We start from the raw sequence: 14,446 nt of genomic DNA, 5'->3' as shown, positions 1-14,446 counted from the left end.
CACAAGGTCAATTCAGTAGATGTTCTGGACTTGTGATGATATCACACGACCCTCATCGGCAGATAGTTTGCTCAGTTGTAGGTGTTTAAATTTCCATTTTTCTTCTGGTCCATGATTGCAAAACAAGTAAGACTGAAAATTCATTCTGACCTCGGAAGCAAAACAACTTCTCCACAAATATAGAGCCTATAAAGGCCATATTTACTCTTTACTGAAAATGTGAGAAACTCACATTCTTTACACCATCATTAACCATTTCCTAAGTGACATAAAGGTGTCAAACTACTTTCCTCGGCCCACTATCACCCTGTAGCCTTTATTTGCCTAACACAACCTCCCCACGGTCTAAGATGTTATGTAAATGCGGACTAGAGAAATTGCTGCTACTTGCTGTGGTGTTGTTGGGAGAGATTTGTCCTTCAGGTGATAATTCCTCCCAGCGCCTCCTTTAAAAACTCCCAATAAACATCCACCTATTAGCTTTGAGCAAGCCTGTCTCCGACAACTAAAGGAATTAAGCAAATCCACGCATGTATTAACACATCAACAACAACTGCACTTCCTCACACATTCATGAGGCCACTCAGGTAATAGTTAAAGGGTTTGTAAAGTTGTTTGAGATTTAGACTGTGATGGTCAGACTTGTAGCCTAAAGGAATAGGGGATGAAGCCAAGTAGGCCTATATAGGTCTATCATTTAATTCCACCACAGGTTCGTTTATATCCTCAAACAATAATCTCCTCAACCAGCGGAAAGGTCTTTAAATTTTAGATTTCATAAGCTGAGCCTCTTGACAGGACAAAGGAGTGTGGAGACAGATGTAGGCCCATAATTTGCAAATCCCCGGAGGATGCTGTTTCTCCATCAGCACATCACCCTTTTTTCACAGCATGGGCGACACTCTCAAAGTGTCTGTTTCACATCAAAGAGGACGTGCCCGAAACGGTGACATTGATTAATGCATTCAAAACATCCCATCCTCAGCCTGTCGCCTCACCTTTTCACAGAGCACAGCGAACGAGAGATAAGACATACCGGAGGAGACGGTGTGGCAAACTTTAGCCGGCAGTTCAAATGCATTCATGGAGCTCCCTCTGTTGGAGGAAGTGGGCCTGGGACATTTCGGAGTCACACTTACATATTGAAGTTTCAACAGTATTTACAAAGAGCGGTTTAATAAGAAACATATGAGGGTAATTGTAAAAACAAGACAAGAACAAGACAAGATAATTAGAAATATGCCTGATAAGGTGACCGAGAGAAGTAGGACCATATCTGCATGAAGAAAGGTGAGTGAGAAAACTTTACAAACTTTCTGATATGGCAAAAAGAAAACAGCCAACAAATGCAAGGAGCTCTGGGAAGTTTTAAAAAATAACCAAGAAAAAGAAAAAGAGCATTAATTGGAGAAGTGTGTGTGGATGTTTGTTGGAGAGTTATAATCTGTTGTCTGTGTATCAAATTTCTTTAAAGAAAGTCAAAAACACGCAGGATGTCTTGTAAAGTATAGCCTAGTTGTTTTCTGTCAGATTTTCTCACATCCGCTACTTGGTGATGTAACCTAAAGACATAATAGGCCATTACGTAGACCCTATACGGGTGGGAAAGACATCCTAAAGGGAGGCAACGCGTTTGATAACCGACACTCGCTCTCAATAAGTATACCCCATGAAATTGGTTTCCTGAATATAAATCTAGTATTTTTATAGGCCTATATATATCACTATGGCGAATTAGTTTTACTTTTGGCATTCGGTAGGCTAATACATTTTACCATCACTATTTAAACATTCACATGGGACTTGTAAACCAACCAAAACTGATAGTTCCAACAGACGAAAAACATTTTATAGAGGTTTTAATAATGTCTGTACAAAATGAAGTCTCCCAGTGGACTAGTTTTTCCAGTTTGCTAAAAGCGTTTTTTGATTTGAAATATTTTTAAGTGCCAAAATGAGGAAAAGCTGTGGACTAGGCCTACATCATTTAAAATTGATCCATTTATTATCAGCCAAAACTAGCAAGTGAAGGCAATTATGCATTTATGCTGAAAACAGGGCTCAACAATAGCCTATGTGATTTATTAATCTGATGATTATCCACATGATGTCCTGTGAGAAATCTGCTTTCTAAAAAGCAGTTTTCACTACCTGAAAGGATTTTTGTTTTTACACGTTTGTTTTTATTTTCACTGAGCCATGTTAACATATTTTAACTTTTCCATCATCCTAAATTGCGTGTTAAACCTCTGAATAGACAATAATAATATTTTTTTATATTATTATTGTCTAACTTTATATGTCATATTTTCATTGATCAGTGTTGTCAATAATAAAGGAGGGTGCTAGCTGACACTTACACAGCTTTAAACCGAACAACATGAGCCAAATATTATGATTAGAAAAATGACTATTGATATAATAGGCTAATTGGTGATAGTCGGGACATTTGAGGTCCTAAATGAGAGTTATTTTGCTATCTTTCTTAATATACTCACATTTCATATTCAGTTTGTGTCTGTGAGTATCGTGGCTGTGCGTTTAGTGATCTACTAAAATAATTGTTAGTATAAAAAAGGATAATTTATCTTTCATGTTTTTTTTGTCAAAGCAGCCGATTATTTAAGGATTTTCTTAGTTATTTTCAGATAGCCTAATTTTAAAATCGTATAAAATCCTTCTCCAATGTGCAGCCTAATTTACTGTTAGGCTACTTGTGTGTCTCAAAAAACAAATTTAAAATGCACATTCATGCAAATATAAGCCAAACAAATACTTTCAGCAGCTGTGGGCTCGGGATGTCAGTGCGGAGTCCACATTTCTTATAAAAAGTAGACCCCTTGTGGTTATAAAGGGAAATAGATGCACGTAGCTTAACGGCCTGCCGAGGGCTGCACGGTCCGAGCGCACCGAGTGGGAGGCGGCAACCTGCAATGACAATTACGCAGAGACTGCCTCATAGTTGTTTGCTGTTTGTTCTGGTCGTAGGAAGACATCAAGGAGACGCAGGAAGAAAAAAATGGAAAAGATGAAGGAGAGATTTGCCCTGAGGCGGGACATTTTTAAGGAGTTCCTGGCGGAATTTCTGGGGATATTTGTCCTGATAGTGAGTACCTCCCTCTGCACCTGTCATCCAGCTTAAACAGCCGCTTTAAAGCTCTGAACCAGTATGCTAATAAGGTGTTATACTGGGTCTCCGGAGACTCTGACTGTTGTCTCTCAGATGTCTCTATTAACTGATGGGATATTCTAGGAATAACAGACCTTCTCTTTGATGTGCTCAGCTGTAATTTGCTTCTGACAGTCATAACAAGATGTAGCTGATGTTGGGTGTTTTTCTTCCTCACAACTCCTCTAGAATAATCTAACACAAAATTTGAATCATTATAACTAGAATAATTAATTGTCTTTCAATTATGAGGTTATGGAAGAAATAAACATGGCATTGAATTAATAATAGAAAAGTATAAGGTCATTTTGTAGTACAGAGAAGTATCATTGCTCTTCTGTGTTTCCCTATCAAAAGAGTTGACTGCTTTTCAGTTATGCCTTTCTAGTCTGGACTGTCCTCCACCTGTCACCTCACTGAGTCCACTATAACACCTGTGATGGCACATAAGAGAAGTGATGCAGCTTCCACAACAGTCCTTTTCCTTTTTTTTCTCCTCTCAACACTCAGGGTCTACATTATTTCTGCCTTTTACCTAATAAGTGGGGGATTCATTATTTTCTGAGCTCCAGGTTGGACAAACTGTCTGTGGCAGTCGCAGGCTGTTGGTGGACAAGAGGGCTAGTGTTAATGGCGGGTATAATTGGAATAATTAAAAACAATGAGTCTTTCTACCGCCACCCTTTGTGTTTTTGTTCTTGTCTGTGTCCCAGCTCTTTGGATGTGGTTCAGTGGCCCAGACAGTGCTGAGTAAAGGGGCTCTCGGGGAGCCCTTGACCATCCACATTGGTTTTACTCTGGGAGTCATGATGGCTGTCTACATGGCAGGGGGAGTGTCAGGTAAAAGTAGCCCACACTTTGTATGGACACATGCACAGGTATTATATATTCATTACAATACTAAATCATTTTATCAATTCCTACAACTATCCATTAAACTGCAGATTCATTTCCTGATCATTTGGTCACTAAAATGTCAGAAAACACTGAAAAATGCCAGTTTAATAAACTCAAGATGGAATTTTTATATTGTTTTTTTTTTTTTTTTTGGTGCGACCAACAACCAGAACCCAAAGATATTCAGTTTTACAGTGAATCAAACAGAGAAAGGCATACATTCTCACAATTAAGAAGCTAGATCTAAGGGAAAACTGGCATTTTTGCTTGGAAAAATTCCTTAAACGATATTGTTATTAAGATAGTTGCCATTTTCTAACGATTGACAATTTATTGAAAGCATGTTGACACTTAATGACAAAGATGCTTTCTCATTAGTTCAGTCGTTTTCTTGGTTCTCCAGGGTTCTCAGTGAAAGAAAAACAAGGAAAACATAATTATTTGATATTTTAGAACACAATGCAAACACAAGCTGGTGACAAAGGTCACTCAGTGTTTGTCTTGTGGTGGAGATGCGATCTTTGGTCGTGGATGTCTGGCTGTCTCTTTGCTCTTACAGCACAACAAGTCTCTCCTCCAGGTTACTCTGTGCTACTGTTATCTCCATCTTACAAGTATGTACATGAAAAACTTTTGCAGAAAAGAAAACTATCAGGCTGCATTTTGACCTCAGGGATTCAGTGCATTAGCTTACTGATCTAAGTAAGAGCGTATGAAGACCAGTGTAGACCATTGTGGTGGACAATGGAGAGCTTTCAACATAAAGGAGCCTTTTTGTGGTCTAGAATGCAGAATTACTGATGCTAATGGGAAAAAATGTGGTTTTTAGTGAAGAGTAAACTAAGTGCTATTATTTAATTGCCTGTGGGCTGATTTTCAGAGTAAGAGTGGTGTCATTGTGCTTGAAGGCTGGAGATATTATGTCCAAATGGGACATTATCCAGTCATTCCTCAAGGATTACAGCAAGATGAGCCCTCTGTGTGTTGCCAGCAGTGATAGGGATAGGAGGGGATAGTTGTTAAATGTCACAGTGCTTCTAATGGGCTTGCTGAGACAAAATGGTGAGTGTCCATTAATCAGCAATCAAGGGAAGCATTATGTTGAGGGTGGCATTTTGAAGGCTTCATATATTATTGTTTGGTCATTTCCATTAATGTTGGGAAGTGAAAACAAAGAGATAAATGGTGCATCTGACTGCATAATAACTGCTTAAAGCCGGGTTAGGCAAAGTTGGAGAACTAGCAAGACAGCTTTTTGAAAGTGTGCAGCCAAAAAGAGCAGAGTGCGCACAAATAGACAGGTAAGCCAGCCAATCATTTCATTTAGACTGTGCAAATTAAACAAAATATGACAAAAAATGCTTCTGAAATAAATTGCCCTTTAGAAGCAGTTAGTTTAAATCCCAACACCTCAGGACCTGCCTCACAGAAAGACAGCAAGCTGGCTGGTTGATGGTTTTATGTTTACTCTTTTGTTACCATACCCCCACTTCATATCTACCTGCTGTTTACTTTTTTTTGTTGTTGTTGATTTCTCACCTTTGTGTGTATTATCTAAGAACAAATTATGTAACAAGCCAAATTCTTGAGGGGAAAAAACTGTCAGACACTGAATTGGCAGTGAGTTAAATGTTTCTCAAGATCTTAAAAATTACTGAATAGTATTGATTTATGAACATGATGTCCCACTCGTATACATGAATGGATGTTAGACTGGAAACAGGGTGAAACAGCTACCAGAGCGAAACAGCCACATCTACCCCTAAAACTCATTAATTAACATGTTAGGTCTCAAACCAAAATGTAAAAATGACAGTTTTATGGGTTGTGTGGTGCACTGTTTCTTGGCTCTGAAGAGATACCAGACAACCAGCTATGAAGTTATTGATCCCAGCCAAGAAATAGTCAGACACATAACCCCAGGAACAGGGCGTTATGTGTCTTTGGTTTTTGTACGAATTAAACAAAATAACGTGTTTATCAGTGAGCTTTAGAGGTGCTGGCAGGTGGATTTTTTTTTACATTAAAAGAGAGCCAGGCTAGCTATTTCCCCCTGTTTCCACTTCTTGTGCTAAGCTAACCAGCTGCTGGCTTCAGCTACATATTTACCATACAGATATGAGAGTGGTATCAATCTTGTCATCTCTCAGCAAGAAAGTGAATAAGAGTATTTCTCAGTATCTCAAACTACTCCTTTAAACCTTTAAAGGTCCATGCCCTACAGACTTTATTCCTAAATAAACAGTCCCAGGTGGCACAAACTCTATACATCATATGTTTTGGTCCATTTGTGATTTGGGTAACTAATATATTTTGTGTATTTGAAGATATTTAAAATTATTCAGTGAGACATTTAAGTTTGATAGAGAAATGAAAAAAGTACATGATACAGGGATGTGACAGTGTTACTTGCACTACATGTTTAATGAGTAGACTTCTAAAGCTTCATAGGAATAGCAGAAAAGCCTGAGGACATGGAGGTTAATATATGGAAAGCTTTTGCTGCATGACTGGGCCATTCAGCCCCGGGGTCCACAGCTCAGTGGGAAGCTTCTGTCCAACGACATCTCTGAAGATGATCATAGGTATTGGACTAATGAGCTTTACTGGGGCATGGGCCTCTGGAGAGGAGGGGGGTCAGGTGTGACAAGCCTGGCTTTCTAGACTGGCCCCATAGGAGAAGAAAACACAATTGTTTTCACTTTGTAGTCTCAGATTTTAGATGACAGTGTACCGTAAGTGTGACACATCATGGTCACTCTAATGACCTGCAGTCTACGTGTGCCTTAAGCAGATTCAGGCAGATTATGTCAGATGCAATTCAGACAGGCAGGTCTGGCTGGTTGTCATGGTCAGTGTTTGTGAACAGGATGGGGAGATTAACAATAGGCGCATGGCTGATACCCCCAGTGGTGTTACCACCGTGAGGTCAACGCCAAGATCCCAGAGTGTTAAATAAATGACCCCACACTGCCATCACAGCCCAGTAACATTTGGCTGGAATGTGTTCAAACACACACCCCTTAAGGACAATGTCAAATATAGGAAAACAGGCCGACTCTGAAGGCGCACAAAACCAGTGTTTCTTTGTTTGAAAATATCCTGAAAATGTTTTGAATGAATACAATCACTAAATGATCAGATAGCCTGTCACTGACTGTTTTAATCCACTATACTCAGCTTACTTTATCTCGAGACCTTTAAGTTATCCTTCTCTGCCTGGTCACAGATGTTTGACGTTTGATGTAGAGTTGAAATGATTAGTCAATTAATAAATTCTAATTCGTTCGATAATCAATTATCATTTAAAAGAGAACTAGCAGCTTGAGGCTATATAGCATTACTAGCATAACACACCTCAGTTTCTCACCAAACCATTGGGTGATTGAGTTGCATTGTGGGTAATGTAGACACCAGGTTTTTAATTGTTTTTCATCATGTGTCCCACAGTGTTACAACAGTCCAATGCTAATCGTTAGAGTAATATTTCAATTAAAAATACTACATGTTTGCTGCTTCCAGTCTTTGGGTTTTGCACTGTTGGTCAGACAGGGCTGTAGGAACTTTGATGGGCATTTTTCACCATTTTCTGACATTCTTTACACTAAGCAATTAATAACTGGCACATTCATAGACACTGAAAATAATCATTAGTTGCAGCCTTATTTTATTTTTGTTTTGAGTCATAAATATTTTGATACTTCTTGTCATTTCCATTTGTTGTTGTCTACTCTTCTTTTTAAAATACGGTTCTGTCTATTAGGCTATGTTTTGGTGACCCTTATGCATATGTTACTTGATTTTGCGCATCTTTTTCTGTTGCATTGTTTCAGGAGCCCACGTGAACCCTGCAGTCTCTCTGGCCATGGTGATCTTGAAGAAACTACCTCTCAAGAAGTTCCCTGTGTATGTGGTGGCACAATTCCTGGGGGCTTTTGCTGGATCCTGTGCTGTTTATGGGTTTTATTATGGTGGGTGTAAATGTGTATCATCACTACCAGACAACTGTCTCAGAAAGCAGGATAGGTTCTCTGAGGAAACCCAGAACCCCATCAAGTCTGAAACATCGACTGAAGTGAGGATATCAAGCTAATTTAATAATCCTGCTTCTCCTGCCACTCTTTGTGATCCTTTAAAGAGATTTCCCAATTGTATTTGGATACTGTTTTATGTTAATTAGTAATAAAAACAGAAATATTAGAGCAGCTTGTTAATTATAATTGCTTAAACAGTTGTTTACCATTATTGTATTTTCTATTCCACAGATGCTTTGATGGAATATACCAATGGAGAATTTGTTGTTACTGGTGCAAATGCCACTGCCAATATATTTGCATCTTATCCCGCAAAACATCTCTCAGTCCTAAATGGGTTTGTTGATCAGGTGGGGCTTAAGACTAACTTTTTAAAAAATTGTTTATCAGTTATTAGCTTTGGAGAGTGTTTGGCTCTTTTTTTTTATATGGAGTTACTGATTTCAATGAGACGACAAAATGGTGAAAACGGAAGCCACTAGAGCATACAGAGATGCATTTGAGTGTGCATTTAGTGCAGTCATGGGCATGAATGTAAGCGTAAATGCGCATGTGAGTTGTTTTTTGGTGTGTGAACAATTCTGCTCCAGTGCTGAGGATAACATCCATCTGTTCTGGATGTGTATGGGGCGATATGCACATGTTAGTTTGTGTATTTGTAAAGGCAGTGAGGGCATTAAAGATCGAATCAGTATATATATTTTTTTACTTTAACTAATTATATTTAAAAATAAAGCCATGATTATGATCATTACAAGCATTATTGAGTAGCTACACAATCAGAAACATTAATAATTACCTTTCAATTAATTATTACGAGTTATGAAGAGACCTGTCAATGAATTTACCAGCAGGTACCAGCAGGTTCTAATGGTGTTGATATTTGCTATGTGCCTTTAAGGAGTCAAATTAGAATCTGTAAAATTAATATAAATAAAATGTTTGATCTGTTGACACTTGTTCTGTTTTCTTAATATACAGCCATATGGAGTTATATAGTAAAGCTGCCTTACACAGACTGAAACCAGGGCAAAGGGGAAGCCCCATAATAAGCTTAGGCAAAATAACATAGGCTAGAGGTCACGTGTGAGGTAACTCAAAAACATCCTCTCAAAAATAACAACAAAAACCAACAACATACAAAAGTTGTGCTATTCTTTTTTATTTATATTTTTGGATTGCTCAGTTGATTTAGAACTGTATGTTTTGTTGTAGCCTTGAAATTTTGTGAATATAACTGATGTTATGCTAATTGCCTGATGCTTTTGTTTTCAAGGTAATTGCAACTGCCGCACTGATCCTGTGCATCCTGGCTATCACTGACAGGAAGAATATTGGCGCTCCAAAAGGCATGGAGCCTCTGTGCATCGGCCTGATCATCATGGCCATCGGGGTGTCCATGGGTCTGAACTGTGGCTATCCAATCAACCCGGCACGAGACCTCAGCCCACGGTTCTTCACAGCTGTGGCGGGATGGGGCATGGAAGTATTCAGGTAATTTCAGTGACGTAGAAAAGATAAAGGTGCCTGTTATCACCGGTAAATGCAAATGTGAAAGAGAGATTATAAGAGTTTCTAATATCCAGGGCAAGATTCATAAGAAAATGGAAGGAAATATTTCTGAGCCAACTGCCTGAGAGAGTCCATTACTTACTGCTGCTCTCACTCTCACTAGTGCCTTAGACGTAGTAGATGTGTGATGTAAGAAACTCTGAGTTTAACTACACATGTAGAGCAGCATTTGTAGCTCCATCTCTGCTCTCTTGACAGTCTGTATTAATATTTCAAAGACCATGCATGTATTCCGTGCATCTTGATCCTGGACCTACTTTGTTTAGTTTTTTTATTTTATTTAATGTCAAAAAGATGTCATCATTTTATAAGATTTGAAAGTACACAAAATATTTTTCCTATGTAATGTCCTTAAATCCAATAACTGTTTTTTTAAAAAAGTAATTATTTTAAAACCAAAACCTGCGTTATAAATTTATGCACAAATCTATCCAATGCCATCTATAACTTCCTTGGTCTGTTTATATCACATGCTCAACTAGCCCACTCGTGAGGATGCACTGGCACATTCACGTGCATGCAGGTAACGCAATATACTTTTCTGCTGATGGTGTCACGCTATCCCACTGATTGACTGTTGATGGCTGTGGTGTGCCTTATAAAGTTTAGCACTGCCCCAGCAATGGCAGGAAAGCTAGGGAAAGTCAGGTTACTAAATATTCAAAAACTGTCTTTGAAGATGTTTTGTGAGGAAGGAAAAGCATTTAACATCACTACACCTTGGTTAGCCTGGCAATGTGTTTTTCTGAGAAATACTCATGGAAAACATAAAATGTTTTATCTTTTTTTCAACACTTTGTAAATCTGAGGATTTGGTTTTGTCCCAGAGAAGGTGGGAAATTTAAGGAAACTCTGTCTCTTATTCATGGGATCTTCTACAATGAGAGTGGGGAAAGCAAAGTAACCGAGACATTTTCCACAGCACTCTCTTCAAGCTTGTCCTGGGGAAACTCTTAGGAAAGACAGGGTCTATTTCGTCACCAAATGTGCCCAGGGGAAACCCTTGCGAGGTACCCACTTGGCTTATGGAGTGTTGCATTTACTCCACTGCGTTCCCACTAGTTGACTCACTTTACTCAGGAACCTGAAAGTGTATTTTCTTTGCCTCAGCTCTCCATTTAGCACCATAATAAACAACATACATACTTACTAATATTAATTCATATAACCAGACATTTTATATTTATTCATTTAGCTGATGCTTTTTCCAAAGCGACTTCTATTTATGTCAGAGGTTGCACGCCTCTGGAGCAACTAGGGGTTAAGTGTCTTGCTCAGGGACACATTGGTGTCTCACATTGGATTCGAAACCCAGGTCTCTCACATCCAAGGCATGTGTCTTATCCACTGTACCATCACCACCACCCCCCAGACATATTTATTGTGATTTCAAATGTTTTTACCAAGTTATTTAGTCATGTATAAAGTGTCATAGACAGACAACCAGATATTGGAGATCTCTTCAACCACTCCAAAGTGCAACCGCTAATGTCACACGGCAAAGGTGGCACTCTAATGTCACTGAGTTGTAGACACTGTCTGCATATTGCAAACAGGAGAGGGGACAAGGTGTAGTCCTGTCTCGCTTTCACTTTGGACTTTGTCAAGAACACAAACAAAGCTGCCACGCTACATGTATATAAACAAGATGGCTCACATCAGCAGACTTTGTATACTGTACCCCGACAGGATACTTCGCGGATTTATTTCCCAAATCAACAAACATATATAGGCCGGATAAGCAAGTATTATGACCTTTTGATTTGGTGTGTATGTTTACACACAGTTGCCATTGTTCTTTCTGACTATCACTGAGAGGAGTCTCCTTGCCAGTGTCTTGATTTAAGCTTTAATTATCACTGAGGCAAAGTAGTGTGATCCCTTGGAAAGTTGGAACACATCCATCTCGTCGCCTTTTTCCGGCTCTAGGGATGACAACATTGGTTGGATGGTTACTTGGTCAGTCGGTCACTCTTGTGCCAATTCAGATGATCTTTTCCTGAAAATCGTTGCAACATTGAAGAGGCAGATTAACTGTTGCACCCTAAAATATCCAAAGCAGTTAGAATTTCAGGAGTTGATCTCAACCACCCCTGGCACCTTTCCACCAAGGAGTTCAACCAATGAACTCTGCGAATGTAATACTGAAGGCTCAAAGCTTCCAGTTTTCTGCTTTTCACCAACTTCTCCAGATGAAGTCAGTGATGTCCTTGCTGAGAACAATGTTTTGTTTTCTGCTGAGACGATGAATAGTTAACCAAAATGTCTCTGAGGTGCTCAAAATAAGTTCTCTGTAGCCTCTCGCAGCTCTATGCTGGGCCCTCTAAAGACGTACAAGCTCAGAAACGTCACCCTTTTTGGTTTGATGGAAGCTCTCTGAAGCCTTATTTCCACAGCCATCATTGCCGTCTGATCCAACTATTTTTTCTCTGAAAATGTTCAGTTTTTGTGTCAGCGATATTTGGGGCAAAGTTCACTTCTTTACCTAGCAAATCTTTTCAAAACCTTTCTTCACTTACAGGTAGCCTGTATATGTTTTGACTGGTGACAGACATTTGCTGTTATTGTCTTTGTCCTCTGTGCACCGTTTTTTTAAACCCCTTCCATTGATGCTAGTGCTGAAATGCATTAAGATTAGAAAATATTTTGTTGTCAAACTAAGAACAAAACATTGCTTGGATAATAATGGTGCCTTTATAAAAGCAGTTTAAGCACAGACCTGAGTCAAAAGGTTGTTCAGTACTAAACTATGGATTTTTAAAAGTAGAATTAATTTATCTTGAAAATAACATAACGTTAAGTGGTTGGAGGCCATGTAAAGACTTGCTATGGGAAAGATACTGTTTCTGATGCTCTCTGTCCCCATACCACAGCTTTAACTATCACCAGATGGCTCATATGACTTTACAATTACGTAGCAGGATTGTTTTAATGGACATATAAGCCCTTGACATTAGATTCATATCATGCATTAAGTGTGTGTGCTAAATCTGACATTATCTTTTACATACATGATATAAAAACAGCAGCTACAAATGCAGCGTACTATAAAAAAAACCCATTCAAGTCAGGGTGAGAATTTCTTTACATTACATCCCTTTTCAGCATTGAGTGAGGAACAGCGGCACTTGGCTCCATTCAATGTCCACATGGCGTCAATGTGACCCACTGGGTGACTGTCTCCTGGCCTGATCATCTTAGCTATTGCCATAGATTAAGGTCTATAATCCGGCCGCCTCCCTCCTCTAGTCTATGTCCTGAATGTCTACAGTAGAGAAAGATGACCCGCTCAGATGGTTGTTTGCTTTCAGGCCTGTGCATCAGTGCTGTTACCTGAAGCAGTAAAAGCTCCTAACAGCCACTTTGACCAGGAGGACTAATCTCTCTCTCTGAGGTCGGCCAGAGTGAGAATGAGGACACATGCAGTAGGTCTAACACACAGAGCTCCTTAAGACTTCACTGTAATCTGGGATAACTGTGTATAACTCACCTGAGATAGGATGATACTACCGTAAACATGCAGATTGGAGAGTTGTTTAAAAGAGTATTGCATCCATTTAATAGTATATTTCTACTGGGGGACTTGTGACAGACAGATTTAAAAAAGACTGTTAGGAGTGAAGTGATATCCTTACTTTTAGTATCAATATGGGTCAAGCTGGATCCTACACTTCCCATAATGCAACTCAGTAGTGTCTTTCATTATGCTGAATTTTTGTTATATCGGAATAAAATTTCTGACTTTTAAGTGTTCATGTTGATGTTGTAACTTGAAAAAGTACAATATATCTGACTTGCAAGGAGCCGTGGCCATAGAGAGAAATATATATTGAGGCAATTTTGTACTACATCGAGCGCTCGATTGTGTGCACGAGATAAGTGTATATGCACAGAGAGCCTGCACAATAGACGAGCCTTGCTTATCAGAGTGTTGAGTAACGGGACACATTCATTCTGAAGAACTATGTGTTAACCCTTTGAGTCAGAATCAGAATCAGAATCAGAATCAGAATCTGCTTTATTGCCAGGTATGTGTACACATACGAGGAATTCGACTCAGGATTATACATTGCTCACGATGTGCTTACTTGTACAAAAATACCATAATACATTAATAAAATAATAATAAAATAAAATCAGACACAACCTACAGTATAGACAACACTAACATACACACTATGAACAAAACAATATAGACATATTGACAAATAGTGCAGTGATCAGAGTGCAAAGGATGCAAGAGTAAACTATTATTCTCATTATGTACATGTTGAAGGTGGATATGATATACAGGTACACATACACATACATGCATACATGTACACATGTACATGGTGTGATGGAACATAGTGCAAAGGATGCTGGAAAAAATAAATAAGGCCTATGACCTGAGGTAGGTGTATTGGTATACAGTATATACAATATGACATAGTATGAACAGCACTGAAATAGAGAATGGTGAATAAATAAATAATAAGTGGAAACCAGTAAACAGGTGGCTGATTAGAGACAGAGTTACTGGGTTATTGCACAGGAATTGTTCCTGACACCGAGAGTCAGAAATCAGCTGTTCATCAGAGTGATGGCTTGTGGGAAGAAACTGCTTCTGTGTCTGTTGGTTTTGGCGTACAGTGCTCTGTAGCGCCTCACAGGGTCACTTCTCGAACTGAGCCAGTCTTCTTTGCTGAACTGTCTTTGGGCCAGGCAGCACGCTCATGCCCCGGTGTCTGAAGGGCAGGCTGCTGACAGGCTGCCACATAGTACAGCCTCTTTG

The 14,446-nt window shown here is 39.1% G+C and overlaps 1 protein-coding gene across 1 annotated transcript; it reads left to right on the top strand.

The window, feature by feature from the left end:
- The first annotated feature begins 3,012 nt into the window (after positions 1-3,012).
- On the top strand, positions 3,013-9,598 carry aqp9b (aquaporin 9b). Its single transcript, XM_046032645.1, has 5 exons — positions 3,013-3,106; positions 3,883-4,009; positions 7,900-8,037; positions 8,332-8,450; positions 9,377-9,598. Exons 1-5 carry the CDS (start codon positions 3,020-3,022, stop codon positions 9,596-9,598), a joined length of 693 nt encoding a protein of 230 aa, XP_045888601.1. The 5' UTR covers positions 3,013-3,019.
- The last annotated feature ends 4,848 nt before the right edge of the window (positions 9,599-14,446 follow it).

The sequence above is a fragment of the Micropterus dolomieu genome, linkage group LG20, assembly GCF_021292245.1.
Source record: "Micropterus dolomieu isolate WLL.071019.BEF.003 ecotype Adirondacks linkage group LG20, ASM2129224v1, whole genome shotgun sequence".
In the NCBI taxonomy this organism is placed as follows: domain Eukaryota; kingdom Metazoa; phylum Chordata; class Actinopteri; order Centrarchiformes; family Centrarchidae; genus Micropterus; species Micropterus dolomieu.
Note: the sequence above shows the minus strand (reverse complement) of the source record. Positions and strands in the feature narration are given on the sequence as shown.

Bases quoted from the DNA above. Each gene is read 5' to 3' on its own strand.
- aqp9b (XM_046032645.1), top strand. From the start codon at position 3,020: ATGGAAAAGATGAAGGAGAGATTTGCCCTGAGGCGGGACATTTTTAAG. The intron at 3,107-3,882 runs GTGAGTACCTCC...TCTGTGTCCCAG, and splicing joins TGGGGATATTTGTCCTGATA to CTCTTTGGATGTGGTTCAGT. The intron at 8,451-9,376 runs GTGGGGCTTAAG...TTTGTTTTCAAG, and splicing joins TAAATGGGTTTGTTGATCAG to GTAATTGCAACTGCCGCACT.